Raw genomic sequence first — 16,783 nt, forward strand, 5'->3', positions numbered from 1 at the left:
ACCACTGGACTACCAGGGAAGTCTCCATCAAATATACTTTTGATCAAAGTAAATTGAAATTAAGTTTATTCTGTAGCATTTTTAGGAGATTAGAAGAAGAGAGAAAGTTGCAGTAGAAAACCGCCTGTAATTACCAGTGATAGGTTGAGATTCTCTGATAGGGATTGGTTTTAGCCTTAAAGAACCTCTTGGATGCATTTGTTTGGTCAAAAAGCTAAGTGGACTTTAGACCCTGTAAGTAGATCTCTTGAGGAAGGGCAATGGCAAATTACTATGTGAGCTTAGGTTAACTGATTGATTTTTAGTATTTGTGGTTTATGTTCGTGTCCATCAAATGTGCTCGCAGTTTTCCATCTTACAAGTTTAAAATGAGTTAGCAGCTATGAAAGCACTCTGACAGTAAAGACCACTCTTAACAGGTAAAATCATTATTTTAGGAATAATTCTGTAGTTATAGTATATTGTCTCTCATACCACACATTCATTATGTATCATTGTCCATTCTGGTTTCTGGATGAAGAGGTGATTTTACCTCTTTATTCTACATAGTCTTTTAAGGTTCTCTTCTTCAGCATCCTGGCCGGTTAGATTACATAGGTAAAAGTCTAATACTCTGCCTTCAAAATTTTGTGAAGGCGTTTTTACCTAATTATAACCTCATAAGTGGATATGAGTTGGTATACATCAGCTTGTCTTTTATATAGCATGAAGTAATAGAATGAAAACAACACAGCTACATAATTTTCATTCTAGCAAATTTGTTCAGAATGCAGACTTTGTAAAGCAATTATTGTAGCTAGCTGTGCTGTAATTTGACTCTTACTTACAAACAGTATCTCTCAGTTAACCAGTGTGCTAGTTATTGATTAATTGACCCTCAGGTTCAAATTCACCCTTTTTGCCTGCTCTGTGGACATAGATCTGAGGCTTTTAACTGTTTGCTTTCTTTACCGCTTGACATTGAAGTTTTGTTAGTATAGGGTTCTGGAAAGACATAGCAGGAGGAGAGGGTTTTGCTTCCTGGTTCCTGTGGGCTTGCTCAGTACTGTTCAGGCAAATTGGGTATCTTCTCTAGTGCTCAGTTTCTTCACTCAGTTGGCAGTAGTTTTTCCCGGTGCCCCCTTAGACAGTGTTGTTTCTGAGTGCTTCGGGTCAGACACTTTCTAGAGGGTGCATCTTGGGTATGTTCTAAATAATAGGCTCATCTTTGAAATTTCTGAAAATGTCCAAAGCTGCCTCATTTTTCCAGAAATTCCAAAGATGAGTACCATAGCAACTTCTCTGCCCTTCGGTGAGCTGTGTCCTCTCCACATAAGGTCTGGATCTTGGCCCTGGGTTGAGTACTTCCTTGGACACTTAGCCTTGAGGGAGGGATCTCTTATTTGCATGCTTTATCTCATCCTTAGGGGTAATAGTTGTTTCCTGATGTCTGACATTCCTGTATTTTTTAGAATTGGCTTTACTTAGCACTAGTCAATTGCTCATCACTCCAGTTCCCTGTTATTCAAATCCCCTGTCACAGCTTATAATTCTTTTTGTGAAACTCTCAGTTCAAATTATTGTTTGGTTTCTCTCCTGATTAGGCCTAGACAGATGCAGCCAGTTCAAGGTCCCTCTGAACCACCATGTTCATGCAAGATGATTCTTAAGAGATGATCTATTGTGTCTGTAGTTGAAAAAATCAGGACCACACATTCCACATATCCTTTTGGGAAATGTCTTAGTCACTCTTCTCCCTTTCTCTCCCTAGTTGCTTTTATAAACTCTATTTCTAAGCTCAGCTTTGCTTTTAATAAGCTATCACTTGACCTCCCTGGGTTTCAGTTTCCTTCTTGGTGAGGCAGAGATAATAAAAGATCATTAATTAATGAAATCAAGGACATGAAAGTGCTTTGTAATTACCAGGGCATCATACAAAAGTAAGGTAGTATTATTCACATTTATTAAGTGGTTTTAGTTTCATTTTCTTTTAAGATTTAAGGAGCCTTCAGAGGTGCTTGCAACCTAATAAAATAGATATATAAATACATATAATTACTAGATGAGGTAGAATATTCAGTTCAGTTCAGTTTAGTCACTCAGTCGTGTCCAACTCTTTGCGACCCCACGAACCACAGCACGCCAGGCCTCCCTGTCCATCACCAGCTCCCAGAGTCTACCCAAACTCATGTCCATCGAGACGGTGATGCCATCTAACCATCTCATCCTCTGTTGTCCCCTTCTCCTCCTGCCCTCAATCTTCCCCAACATTAGGGTCTTTTCAAATGAGTCACCTCTTCGCATCAGATGGCCAAAATATTGGAGTTTCAGCTTCAACATCAGTCCTTCCAATGAACACCCAGGACTGATCTTCTTTAGGATGAACTGGTTGGATCTCCTTGTAGTCCAAGAGACTCTCAAGAGTCTTCTCCAACACCACAGTTCAAAAGCATCAATTCTTCTGTGCTCAGCTTTCTTTATAGTCCAACTCTCACATCCATACATGACTACTGGAAAAACCATGGGTGCTAAAATAGGGGAACAAATAGAATTATGGGAGCCCTGACAGTTGTAATTTAATTGTGGCCAGAGGATTTGTGGTTTAGTTCCAAGGAGCAGGGAGAGCCACCTGATCTTGGATGATCTAAACTGCCAGTTGTTAAACTGCTGTGACACAAAGGAGCCATGTACTAGGCATTTTACATATATTATCCTATTTTATCTTCATTTTTATTCTTATATTCTTAAGTTATTTTATTATGTCTTAGACCAATTTTCAAAATATGTGACCTGAAGATAGATTTTGTTTGTTGGTTTTGTTTTTCATCAACCCCCCACCCACAGTTCTATGTGAGTAGACTTTCAGCAGTGAAAGTCTTCAAACTGGAAAATTCTACTTTTTATGCAGCTTTTAAGGTATATTCTGTTTTTGTATGCCTTCTTTTGAAAAGTTGGTTAAATGCTTTCACTTTAGAATAAGAATAAAGATTCTCTATGGTAATCTTTATATTGAAAAAAGGAAATGATTTGTCTAAAAATTCTTCTCTGTTTTTGGACAGTAGTGTGTCAGTGGGGTTTCCACAGTGGCTCAGTGGTAAAGAATCTATCTGCAGTGTAGGAGATGCAGGAAATGTGGGTTCGATCCCTGGGTCAGGATGATCCCTCGAGGAGAGCATGGCAACCCACTGCAGTAGTCTTGCCTGAAGAATCCCATGGACAGACGACTACAGTCCATAGAGTCACAAAGAGTAGGACATGACTGAGCACACGTGGGACTTGGGTGACGCAATCGACTACAGGAAGAAAGGTAGCATGCTATTTAAATTAGAGGTGGGTGCTCTTCGAATAAAAGGATTCTTTCCGATCACAGGATGAGTGCATCTCCCAGTGGAAGAAGTTGCAAAGTGCAAGTGACTGTGAGTCCTGGAAGCCTGTGTCCTCATAGCTTGGATTCTAAGAGATGCTCGCCTAACATCCTTCACCTTTCTCTTAGGAACTCAAGAGGTCTAAGTCTTCAGATTTCTTAAGAACTCCTTTGTTGAGTTGTATTTGTTGAGAACTCTTTGTGTTGAGTTGGACATTTGTTCTTTGTCAGTTTGCAGACAAGAGAGTAACTTCCTGTCTGCTTGGCAAACAAAATATGTGAGTTTAGCATGTGGAGTTTTAAACAATAGCTCCTGTCAGAGCAGTGTTTTCTGAAGTATGGTGTGTGTGCTACTGGCAGTGTAAAGACTCCAGGCAGTATACAGGCTTACACTTTCAATTTCAATAGTTTTGTTGTTCATTTTAATGTTTATTAGGGTAAAAAAGCCTAGTGTATTACACTTGTGGTTTCATGGATATTATTGCTGAAGTCAAGATCAGAGCAGGTAACAACATCTCTTCCATACCACCTGCATCACTAGTGCGGTGCTCAGGCATGCCTGACAATGCGTGGCTACAATTACTTCACGGAGAGAGCAAAACTTTATATCCAGGAAATGGTGATTTTTAAATCTACAGAGTATTTGTCGGAAATGTAATTGTGAATTGGAATTAAGCCTGTGCTCTAGATTTGGTTGCTTCCCCCCCCCCCATTTTGTTGTTGAACTAGCATGGATCAGGGGATAAAATGGAGTTTCTAAAATGTAAAGGTGCTAGACTGTGAAGGAAATGCTCATACTCGGGCATGATTTTGATGAAATCAGTCATGTATTTTCAGATATGAAGACCTAATTTAGTAATTGCCTGAACCATCTGCTACTGATGTAAAGGGACTAACTGCCAAGAAAACAACTAGCATATAAATATGATGAAAAGTATCTAAAATTTGTATTTTCATAAGCTTGATAAGAATGTGCCTCTTTCCTTACATGTCATTTGTTTGGACACACACATCCTGGTGTGAAATCTTCTAATTCCACGTGTTATTTTGAAACACAAAAAGAGTATGCTATACAAAATCTACCCCAAAGGTTCCGCAAATCATTAAACATATGACCCAGAAATTCCACTCCTAGGTATATACCCAGGAGAAAGGAAAACAGGTAGGCAAACAAATGCATGTACATGCATGTTCACAGCTAGTCACAAGAGCCAAAAATGGAAACAGCTCAAATGTCCATTGATGGATGAATGGCTAAATGAATTGTGGTATATACGTACAATGTAATGTTTCACCATAAACAGAAATGAAGTACTGATACTCTGTACATTGTGGATGAACCTCCAAAATGTTATGCTCAGTGAAAGAAGCTTGGCACAAAGGATCACATAATTTATGACTCCATTTATGTGAAATATCAAAATAGATAAATCCATTGAGACAGAATGCATATTGGTAGTTGCCAGTGGCAGCAGGCATGGGAGGATATGAGCAGCTTCTTAATGGATATGGGTTTTTATTTGGGGGTGATGAAAATATTTGAGGACAAGATAGAAGTCGTAGTTGCCCCCCATTCAGAATGTGCTAGTTGCCATTGAGTTGTTCAATATAAAATCGTTAATTATGGTATGTGAATTTCACTTCAATAGGAAAAAACCTCACTCTACTCCATAGCATGTGTGAGGCACTACGTGGGGAATAGGATGGTGTTGATTTGTGCACAAGCAAGCATTTCTTGTTTTAGGAGTTGCGTCTGTTTTTACAGTTGCCTTTTCATTGTGGTACATTATAGCAGTTTTCCATTTGCAGTAGTTAAGTATAGCATTTTCCTTTTAAGATAAATGTAAATTTTTAAAGAGTTGATTTAAAGAAAAAAAAAACTAATAAAGGTAGGTATGAGATGACAAAGTCCATTTACAGATGACTGAGGAATAGGGAACTTCAAGAATCATTGCTATTCTATGTTCAAGCCAATTAATATTTGCTGAATACATATTAGGTACTGGATGCTGTTCATCAAAGATGAGTAAGGTGTGTTTTTGGATACTGTCAGCCTAATAATGGAGATAAGCCAGAAAGGTAAATAATTTTAGGAAGAGGCTGAATATGCCAAGTGCAAAAAAAAAATGAGGACAGAGGTCAAGACTAGGTACCTTTGGATTACCAGTCTATCAAAGAAAATACTAGAACATACAGAAAGAAAATGAACAGAGAAATTTGCTTTTGAGGTTAGGAACAAGGAGCAGAAATAATAAATGCAACAGATAATGTATTCAAGTTCCATAGATTGTGGCCCTTTCTGACTTGACCATTTTCTCTCTCTGTCCTGGGGTCCCCTCTCCCTCACAACCTCACATTCAAAAATAAAGTATGGCTTAAGTGGTAGTCTTTGGAGCTACACTGCTTGAAGTCAAATTTCAGTTCCAGTGTTTACTCATTGTCTACCTCATGTCACTTGATTTTTCTATTCCTTACTTTTCTGCAAAATGGGGATATTAACAGTACCTACATTATAAGATCATAGTAAAGATAAGTTAAATTGTTTAGTGAGTAAGGCATTTATAACACTGTTTGGCACATGGTAACTGATCCACACGTTAGCCACTGTCATCATCTCCAATCAGTAAGTTCTGTCTATTTATCTCCTAACATTTTTTTGAATGTCCCCCACCACTAGTTTAGTTTAAGACTTTATGCTGTCATAATTGCAGTTGAGTCTTAACGAGTTTGCCTCTCTCCTCACCAGTCCCTCTGTGTCACTTGACTGCCTGACCTATCCCTGCTTATTCTTAAAAACTCAGCTCAGGTGTCACCTCCATGAAACTTGCCTGATTCCCTGCTCAGTTAGGGCTCTCCGTGTGCGTTCATGTCACCTCCACTGTAGCGTATCTCACGTTGTATTGTGACTGTACTTGATGTTCCCTGCCCTCTGGCCACCTTTAGGGTTGTAGAAAGCTGGACTTACTCTGGTTTGAACTTCCAGCCTAAACACAACAGAAGTAGATGCTTATTAATTGTTTGGGAGGATGAATGAATGGCCTCTGCCTATAGAAAGTTAGCTTTCAGTCTTTATTTCAGAGGCTGAGTTGAGTGCTGCAAGAGTTTAAAAAAGAGGGCATTTGGTGAGTATTGGAGAATCACAATTAGGTAGAGCTTGATTTGGAACTTAAGAGCAGAGGAACAGCCACAATCCAGGCAAGGGCAGTGTTCAGTTGAGTTCAGTCAAGTTTCTTGAATGGATGGCGACAGGAAAAAACAGCATCTCTAAAATAGAAGAGACCGCCTGCCAAAAGTGTGTGTATTGGAGGAGAGGAGATATATGTTGAAAAGTATGGGTACTTCCCTGGTGGTTCAGTAGTTAAGACTGTACTTCTACTGCAGGGGCCGCGGGTTTGATCCCTGGCCAGGGAACTTAGGTCCCACACGCATGCAGTGCAGCCAAAAAAAAAAGTACGTGCATTTCCCAACCTATCAATGACATGAATTCTAAAGGTTTATTTACAGATCATTTGTCTGGACAGGATACATCATATACATGATGGTGAGGTTTCTGGCCCTGCCACAAACAACTGTATTTAGCCTGCTTGAGTACTAGTCCATGGGCGGTACTAGTTCGGGCTCCAGGGCCTGGCAGCAGGGGGTCCAGAAAGGCGTGGTAGATTCTGGACTTGAAGACACCATGGTGCTGGAAGTTGAGCTTTGTTGTTCTCCTGTGACCCTTTTTGCAGCTTTCTCTATCTCAGTTTCTCTTTTTTATCTACAGTCAAGTTTCTCTATCCAGCAAGGCCCCTTGCCAACTTCCCTCAAATAGCACCCTGCCCAAGGTTGCCATGATTCCAGAAGGCTCCTTCTCACTACCAGCCTTCCCCATTCCCTGAGGTCAGCAGCTCTATGCTATTTGTAGAAATTTGACTGAATGCATTCACACCAAGGTGTGAAAAACTGATAGCTACCTCATCCCAGCAGTTGTACTTGGTACAATTTCGACAAACTTCTATTTAGCTAAAATGAACCTGTAATTGCTGGAATTTCTGGCAGTGGTACAGAGCAAACAATGAGGAGAGGTGAGGTAGGCAGAAGAGTTGGAAAAAAGTTTATTAGAGGGAGAGTTGGCCCTGTAGGAGAAGATATCTGGGGACAAGGAAAACCTCTGCTAATTTCCCTTTCCCCTGGACCTCCGTTCCCTGAATTGTTTCTGTGTAACATGTCTGTGTGACTTCTCTTGAATCCAGAGAAACTATAAGTTGTAATTTTTAAAAAACAATTTGTAACTCCCGTGGCGGTTCTGGGTAAAGGGTTTTGTGTTTCCCAGTTGTGTGAAACTCTGGGATGGCTTATAATGGGAAATAGGGTTGAATAAATAAGGTGGGGCTGAAACAGGAGGGAAGGAAGCAGGGCACAGCATTTAAAAGAATGATATGGCCATAGGACATGACAGAGACTGGTTAGAACCAGCTGGGTCCAAGATGGCAGAAGATTCAATTTCCAGTAGACCTTGAGCCTCATTATGTGGTCATTGTAACATATCAGCATGCTAAATGATACACCCACCAGTGCCATGACAATTCTGAGGCCAACCATAAAAGGTCAAAAAGTGGGTCATGGCCCACTTCCTGGAAACCCCTGCCCTTTGCCCCAAATAATTGGAATACAACTCCCACTCATTAACCTGTGAAATTAGCCAGCCCATAAAAACTAGCCATGCCATATTTTGAGGCTCTCTCTCACCTTCTGAGATGGCCTACACTCTGCCTGTGGAGTTTGTTTCTCTCTGAATAAATCCAATTCTTACCTATCACTTCATCTCCGAATTCTTTTGCTACAAAGCAAGAATCTTAAATTTACTGGTAAAAGGGCTGGGGTTGAAGGGACCTTGAAAGTGGAGTCTACATCGACACAAGGAGTCATGGAAGGTTGAGATGATGAAAGCAATAGAGAAGGCATAATTAAGTCTAAATTTCAGATTAGAAAAGATGGCAGGTCAGATTTACTCTTGGCTGTTGTGTGATTAGTTAATACACAGTTCTGTTTTTTGCTACCAATTTTTCATTGTTCTGGGACTTATTCCTTTAATTGTTAGTGTCTGTTTCCCTGGCTGCTGACTGCTCTCTGTGGCTTCTGAGCCAGTCTTTCCTGTAGGATTCGGGATCCTAGAAGCTTTTATGACTCTTATATTTTCAACTAGTCCATAGGGAGTTATACATTGTATTTCTATGTCCCAGTGGCAAAATTCAACTCCAGTGTTAGCAAAACACTAACTCCCTTTTATAAGACCACATTGCTGCTGCTGCTAAGTCACTTCAGTCGTGTCCGACTCTGTTCGACCCCATAGACAGCAGCCCAGCAGGCTCCCCTGTCCCTGGGATTCTCCAGGCAAGAACACTGGAGTGGGTTGCCATTTCCTTCTCCAATGCATGAAGGTGAAAAGTGAAAGTGAAGTCGCTCAGTCATGTCCGACTCTTAGCGACCCCATGGACTGCCTCCCACCAGGCTCCTCCGCCCATGGGATTTTCCAGGCAAGAGTACTGGAGTGGGGTGCCATTGCCTTCTCCGTAAGACCACATTACTTTTGTTTAAAAAGAAACCTCCAGCCTTTCTAACAATGGCCCAGAACACACGGAAGATAGTGGTTAATGATCCTCAGTCAGTGAGCCCTCACAGCTGCAGAAGCCATCACCCCCTCTCCCTAACCCTATGCATGTGTTAAACTGTATTGTGAATCAGCTCTTTCCTATGGGGAACTGCTTTGTCTTTTATTCTTTATGTTGTTCATTATGTTAATATCTTTGCCATTTCTACCCTGCCCATTGCATAAGGGGGAAGGCCAGGCAATGGGGTGAGAGAGGGATTTGAGACATTTTCTTAAGCCTAAATTATCATTTTCATATTGAAACAGAAGCTTCATAGGTCTTTAATCAAACATGTATATTTTTCTCTATTTCTGAAGTTGGAGGGGCTTGTTAGCGTTGGGCCCTCTTGTGCTTCACTTGTGTATTTTACTTGTGACTTCTCAGCATAACTTTTGAGTTACTAGGTATTGGTGATGCACCATGGCTTGCTTGGTTGAATACACTGTTTTATTTTTTATTGTTGTTCAATCTAGTGAAGCAGTTATTGTCAACATTGGATTTTGTGATTTACTATTTCATCATCACTGGTTACAATAATTTAATAGGATGTAACTGTCCAAAGACTATACTTTTATCCTTCTCAGTTAGCAGTCTGTAGAAATGACGGGTTTTAGGAGACACTCTTTGATTTTTCAGTGTTCACTGGTCTCAACTATCACCAGTGTTCACTGGTGATTAACCAATGAAGTGCATTTCCTCAGTTTCTAGCTTTACGCATACTATCCTGACTTAGATGATAATTGGCGTTTCCCTTCCTTATAGTAGCCATTTCCTTTGCTCTGTTCTGTTATTCAGTCACTCACTCCTCCAAGCATCTGTTGACTGAAGGGAAACACAACCTAAAAGTTGTGATTTATGTTCGATTGGGGGACCTTACTGAGGACTGTAGCCCAGGGGATAGCCTCTCAGAGACCTCTGAGGAGCTGTTCCATTGAGGTAAGGGAGGAGTCAGGATATATAGGAATTTTTGCTGAAAAAAATGAGCTTGTAACCGAAGGTCAAAAGATTACTACTAATCAAAAAAAAGCAAAAAAAAAAAAAACCACAGACATCTCAGGTTAATGATTTTAGTACTTTTCTGTGCAAAACAAGATGTAGGAGTCTGGGCTCATTGACTCATTCCTTAGATAAGTATCCTGTTTTTCTCCACCCTGAATTACCCCCAGGGTGTACTGTCAGGGCAGTGCAGCAGCTGATGGCTTGATAGAGGGCAGCGTTCTGTGCTTCCTGAAATGGCAGGCAATGTTTTTTGTCCTCACTTCCATCATAGAGAGTACCTATCATTCTAAGCACCCTGGTAGGCACATACAACGTCTGTCACACATATACCAAAGGCCTCATTTAGATATGTGTGTGGTCTCTAGTTCACCAGGCTTCTCTTTCCGTGGGATTCTCCAGGCAAGAATACTGGAGTGGGTTGCCATGCCCTCTTCCAGGGATCTTCCCAACCCAGGGATCGAACCTGCATCTCTTACGTCTCCTGCACTGGCAGGTGAGTTGTTTACCACTAACATCACCTGGAAGCCCAGATTTTGAATAATTAGGTGTTTACCCTGACATACAGTGGGCCACTCAGATAACATTTATCTCTGGTAATCACTTATTCTGGAAAAGACCCCCAATTTTAATTCCTCTAGATACATAAGGGAGTGGTAGAAGTTTCTTTTGAGCCCACAGAATCTTTATTGCCTTTTGCTCAAAATAATCCTTATACAAAAGTGGTACATTTTGGGGAGGCTTGTTCTGAACCCCTTTAGAAGGATAAAGCCTCTTTCATAATGTCTTGCTTAATCATCTGAAAACAATGCATAGTCTTAGAGAAGAGAAGAACTTATCTCTGCTGACTTGATTTCATTAAAATTGCCTCCTCTAATTGGGTTACTATGTGTCAGGCATTGAGTTAGGTGCAATAAAAACATAACAAAGACCCAACCACCACCGTCAGGAGTTTGTAGTCTAGTGCGTAGTTAGTAGAAAGTTATAATCCAAGGTGACAGGAGCTATCATATTTGAAGTGCCATGGGAGTTTAGAAAACCTAGCATCAACGTCTGCTAAGGGATGTGAGGGAAGGTTTCATGGAAGGAGGTGTGCTTGGACACTTAAGTATGCATAGAGATTGGCTTTGGTAGACGAGGAGAGCAGGGAGTTCCAAGTGGAGAGAATATCATACCCAAGACCACTGGAGCATGAGAGAGTATGACGCACTTGAGGTCTGCGCTGAGAAGCTGCTAATTGAGGTATACAAGAGTGCTCTGCAAATTAGCCTTGGGAAGGGATTTCTGGCATAGGTGTACGTGGACCATTCTGCCACCTTAATCATATGGCATCTTCTATCTTCATGACATATTCTGTCTTCTAGCCATTTATTTCTCTATGATCAGGGTGAAAAGACTGCTCTTTCCCCTTTTTGGTGATGTTTAGGAGTCATGTTTGTCTCTTTTCCCTCTACAATAAGTATTCATATCATACAGAGGTGACTAATGAACACTGAATTAGATGTCAGGGGACCTCAATTTGTGTTTTCCAGTTCTCTTAGCAGCTATGTGACTTGAGCCAAGTCATTTAATAACTGCCTCTCACTAGCAAAATGGAGATGTTAATGTTTACATTGCCTACTTCCAGGTTGGGGTGAAAATGAAAATGAGACTCTTAAAAATTAAGAGGTATTGGGAATTCTCTGGTGGTCCAGTGGTTAGGACTTTCACAGCAGGTGAAATGGATTCCTACATGCTGTGCGGTATCTCCAAAAAAATGAAAATAAATACAAAGTTTAAATTTAAGAGGTATAATAAACTTTTTTACTTGGAATGCTGTTGGATGAAGCTATAACTTAATGTTTAAAACAAGTAAAATACTTCGTGGAGTATCTAGATGGGAAAGTTAGCTTGAAAAGTAATTGACAGGTAGAAATATTCTTACTTCCTTATTAACTCCATATGTCTGCCCTTCTGACTGTGGAATGTCATTTACCTTGTGTCTATGTTTCTGAACTTAACATGGTCTTTCTTCTCAATGGTCTATCACATGTAACTTAGCTTCTTGACAATTTTCACTATAGCTATTACATAGTAATGGATTTGAGACTTAGGTTAAGAGATATGATTTGTTCTATTTAATAGTTAGCCTGAATAACTGACATCTCTTAGGTAGTTTGAATTACTCATGACTTAGCCTCAATCATTCATGCTACTGTATAGTGGTATGACCTGAGTTTTGTTACATTTTAGGGATATGTAAGAGGGTTATGACTCATTCAGCTAGGAATGGGAGGTTATGAAACTGTGACCTTCTACTTCCTTTGCTGTTTTTCCTAAGCCAATGACAGTACAGGCAGAGTTATCAGTAACAGGAAAAGACACTTCCATGCATTTTTTTCCTTTTGAGACTCTGCCTTTCCCATTAGATTGAGTGGTGATACTACTGGAATCTGATAATTCACCTGAAATAAGCACTTCTGGGCTCTACAAATACAAGCAATTGTACTCAATACATTGGGTTGGCCAAAAAGTTCATTTGGGTTTAGCGTACCATTGTATCAAGAACCCAAACAAACTTTTTGGCCAACCCAATAAATATCCCTGACCATCCCTTCAGTGTTTCTCAAAATATAGCATCTAAGACTATTTCCACATGACAGAAAACTCTATAAACCACCCAACTCATCCTGCTCTGAGCCACTTTACATAAGCCAGAAGAAAGGAGAAGAGTACTGCTAATGCAAGAGATGACATGATGATGCTATTTTAAAAGGAAAGTTAAGTGAATTATATATATTTATATTTGATTAATGTAGACTCTATCATCAAAAATAATATAAAAGACCTACTGTAGACTACCAGAAGGTAGTTATTACCCTGTTTTTTTTTTCCTTTACAACTTCTAGATGAACTAGTTCATGTGAATTTGGATAAAACACCTATTCTAGTTCAAAGCATAATATAAAATGATTATTGCTTTTTTCTGCCAGGCCTGAGGAAAATACTTTAGCAATAGTTTTGATTTCCACAAAATTAAATGACGAAATGGTCTGGCTTATTTTCTCTTTGTTTTAAAATCCATGGTACCATTGATACATGGTTTTAAAACATTCTTCCAAAGACCCAGTAGATTAAATCATTTTTATGTCCCCTAAATACTATCCTTTTTTGAAGATTTCTTGAGAAAAGTGTGGCATATATCCAAAATCACATTCTTTTTTCCCGTATTTAAATTTTTTCCTTACAAGTTAGTGGAAAGGAAAAGTGATCCGTTTTCACACTCAATAAATAAGAAAGAAGGTGCAGACAGCTTTTATCTAGGGCATTTTTAAGTCATTGAGAGAATATTTTCAAGTATTAGCTGCTTTTTGAAATTATTGGCAGAATTCTCTTAACCCACTTTAACATAAAGTGGTTGAAGATGAAAAGATTTTTGATTGGCTGCATAAAAGAAAGCACCATGGTTTTTGTATTATTGCATAAATCTAAGAGATTGTGCATATGTAAAAAGGACAAGACAAAGCTGAATGCTAAATGCCAACTTCAATGAGAGATTGTGTATTTGACACTGAGCATAATGGGGTTTGGTTCCACACGGAGAAAACACTAAATATTTACACCCCAGGACACGTTTCTCTGGCGAAGCTTCTTGTCCTAGATGACTCTCCCAGCTACACACCAATAGCCTTTTTTTAACACACTCCCTTCTTATACTTGGATTTTCTCCCTCAATACTTCATGAGATTCTAAATCTTCTGGAGCCAGTTCCCTTGTCCTCACTCTCCCATCTATCTCTGTGGTCTTCATGAGTTCTTTTTGTTTATGGTATGGACCCTCAGGTGAATTTTCTTTTTTTACTGCAAGTATCAATAGTAAAACACAGTCACAGCGCCCCTCCCCCATTCTTTTTTCCAGAGATTACAGATCCATCATTCAGCTCTTCTGTTGGTATCTAATCAAGTCTCTGGATGTTTTGAACCAGAGCTATGATGCATACAGCCAGAAATGTTGCACAGTACTGCAGAGTTGCTGCCCAGTCCAGATCTAGCTTTCTTAGATCCATGTTCTTTTCTTTTAGGCTTGAGAGTGGTGAAGAAAGTTACTAAGATTAGTGTGTACTATGAAGTCTGGGGAGGTTTACTTTCTTAGGCCACTTACCCTCATGCTTTGACTTTTGCCTTACTGTCATCTCCTTGCCATCTTGCTTCACTTTAGAGGTAAAGGGTCAAAAAAGTTTCTTGAACATTGTATGCATTGTGTGCCTTAGGAAGAATGCATGGCATGGTCCATGTGATGGAGGAACATTTATAAACTGTAGACTCAGATTACCATGGAAAGCATCACTGAAAAGAATGCAATTTGAGTTTGGTCTAGAAGGATGAATTGAGTTTAGAAAAGCAGAGTGGGGAAAGGATTTCTTGCAGGAGGACCTCTGGAGTAAAGGAGAGAAAGAACAAAGCAAGCTTGTGAGGTACAGAATGAGAGGTTGGTGTCAGGAGATACTAGACAGTGAACTGGAAGAGTAGAGTGACCAGCTTGAGTTCTGTGTGCTGGGCATAGTGGTTTGATTAATTCCTTGAGTGATCCATTCATTCAAAAAATGGCTTGTCATAGCTCATGGGATAAAATCTAGACCTCTTTGCTGGCATGTAAGGTCTTCTGTGATGTGGTTCTGTATATCTTAAAATCCACTCCCTCAACACCACGTACCTGAAGCTCCTTCCATTTGTACTGAAGACTTTCTCGATTCTCCCAGCATGTTGTAATCCTCAAACCTCTGTGTGTCTGCACAGGCTATTTCTTCCAGAGTTCACCTGGTGAATGCCTCATTCTTCAGCCTCATTTGCAGCATTAATTTCATGGTTCCTCTGCTGCTATAGAATCCTGGGCTAATCCTGCTAAAGCAGGTATAGAAACACCATATTTTATGCTATCAGAGGTACATGTTTGCTTCCTTCACTCAGCTAGAAGCTTCCCGAAAGCATGGATTTGTGTCTTACTCACCATGTCACCCATATCACCTGAGTCCCTACCTAACATGCAGCAAGTTCTTGACAAACATTGTTGAATAAAATATTTACTGAACATTTAATTTACACCATATGCAGTTGTTTTTTTAAGAGAATCGTCTAGAAGCAGTGTGATTGCTAGATTAAATATGGGAAATGCAGAGAGACCAGTTATATGCATTTTTTGGAATAGTTCATTTGTTCGAAAAAAAAAAAAACAATGGGGGGTAGATTCCTGGAAAATTTATAAAGAATAAAGGATAGGAGTTAATGAGTGGCTACTAGGGACTGGGAGAGGGAAGAGTTAAAGATAATAAATATTTGAGGTAATACAACAAATATCAGGACAGTGACCCTTGGAAAAATAAGATAAACATTTTTTTCCCCTCAATCAGATCTCCTGGTGTTAGTATTTGCCTCAGCCCACCTCTGCTCTGAAGAACACAATGTTCCTGTTCAGTTTACTATAACTAAGCTCGAGATTCATGTGGTTCTGATCTTCATATCTGATCAGGAGTTAAGATAAGAAATAGAAACAGTTCAATCACGCTGACTACAGTTTCCTATCAAGGGAAGGTGTGCGGTGCATAGGTTTTGAGTATAGAAAGCTCGTTTCTGCTTTTGGGAGCTACAACTGTGAAGTGTTATACCAGGCAGATGCACTGGGGTGCGCTACGATGTAGCCAAGCCTAGCTGTGCATCACAGCTCTCAACTTTAAAACTCCAGAGAATTTGATGAGAGAGGGATCCACAAGAACATGACAAATGATGAGAGTTCAAACCTTAAGAGAAAAATGGGCTTATTGGTAAGAGACCTTCTTTTTCTTTATTTACTGCTGTTCCTTATTCATTAAAATAGCAAGCCTGTTGTTTTCATATGTGGCTGGGAAACGGTGTACAGAAATCAATTTTATATGTATTGTAGAATTCAGGAGACATATTGGTAACCATGGAAAAATCATAGGAAGCATGTATAAACCTTGATTTTGGGGAAAAAATCACTAGGGAGATTTTACTTTATTGCAGACTGTGGTATAGATTTATTTGTATAGCTTAAATGTAATACAGGTTAAGAAATATCTATATTTTTTAAAAGTTAAAATAAAGAATAGTGACTTGTGTGAAGATACATAATTTCACTCAGTCACCAGAAGGTGGCACACCAGATTCTTCTTAAATACACAAAGGAAAGGAATAATATTAATAGGAATATAAAATAAGCTATATTTAAAGATCCTTTAATGTATTTTTAAGCAAAAAAAGTTATATAATTATTATTTGCTTAGTAAGGTTTATTGCTGAAATATGTCAAATATGAGTTTAACCCATTGTAGCTTTTTATGATCCAAAATAATTTTTATGTGTATAGTAAAAGTAGACTTTGAAATAGTATTGCCATTAAGGAAATACTGTTTTGAATTTATCATTTAAAAAAATAAAATACTTGCTACCTACCTTTTGCATAACAAGTGATTAGATGTAGAATAACATTCTGGATAAGATTTCTACCAAGCTCTTTTTAAAGATACTATGAGACTATGACTTTGATTTAGTTGGGACTTTAATAATGCAATAGTGCTTGTGAGGTGACCCAGAAAAATACCAAATCTGTTCATTTTGAATAAAAAGTTAAAGGTGATGCTTAGTATGTTTACTTTCTATAAGGTAATAGCAATATAGATAAGATAAAGGTAAATAAATTGAATAGGTAAATAAATTGAATTTTGTGTTAGACCTCCTTAAACACCTGCTAACATACTTTAATTTTTTAAGCGAGTTGGCTGTTGACAGTATATATTGCAGTACTTCTATAGTAGTCTCTA

The 16,783-nt window shown here is 39.1% G+C and overlaps 1 protein-coding gene across 4 annotated transcripts in view; it reads left to right on the forward strand.

The window, feature by feature from the left end:
• Positions 1 to 16,783, forward strand: part of KLHL13 (kelch like family member 13) — a 194,455-nt gene that overhangs the window by 110,900 nt on the left and 66,772 nt on the right. Inside the window, exon 1 of one of the 4 annotated variants that reach the window (XM_081564428.1) lies at positions 15,726 to 15,766. The exons of the other annotated variants lie outside the window; for them this stretch is intronic. Coding sequence (XP_081420554.1) covers positions 15,726 to 15,766 — 41 coding nt within the window. Of the gene's footprint in view, positions 1 to 15,725; positions 15,767 to 16,783 lie in introns of those variants that run through there. 4 annotated transcript variants of the gene reach the window in all.

Source organism: Giraffa tippelskirchi, chromosome X (assembly GCF_054371585.1).
Source record: "Giraffa tippelskirchi isolate mGirTip1 chromosome X, T2T-mGirTip1v1.2.pri, whole genome shotgun sequence".
Lineage (NCBI taxonomy): Eukaryota > Metazoa > Chordata > Mammalia > Artiodactyla > Giraffidae > Giraffa > Giraffa tippelskirchi.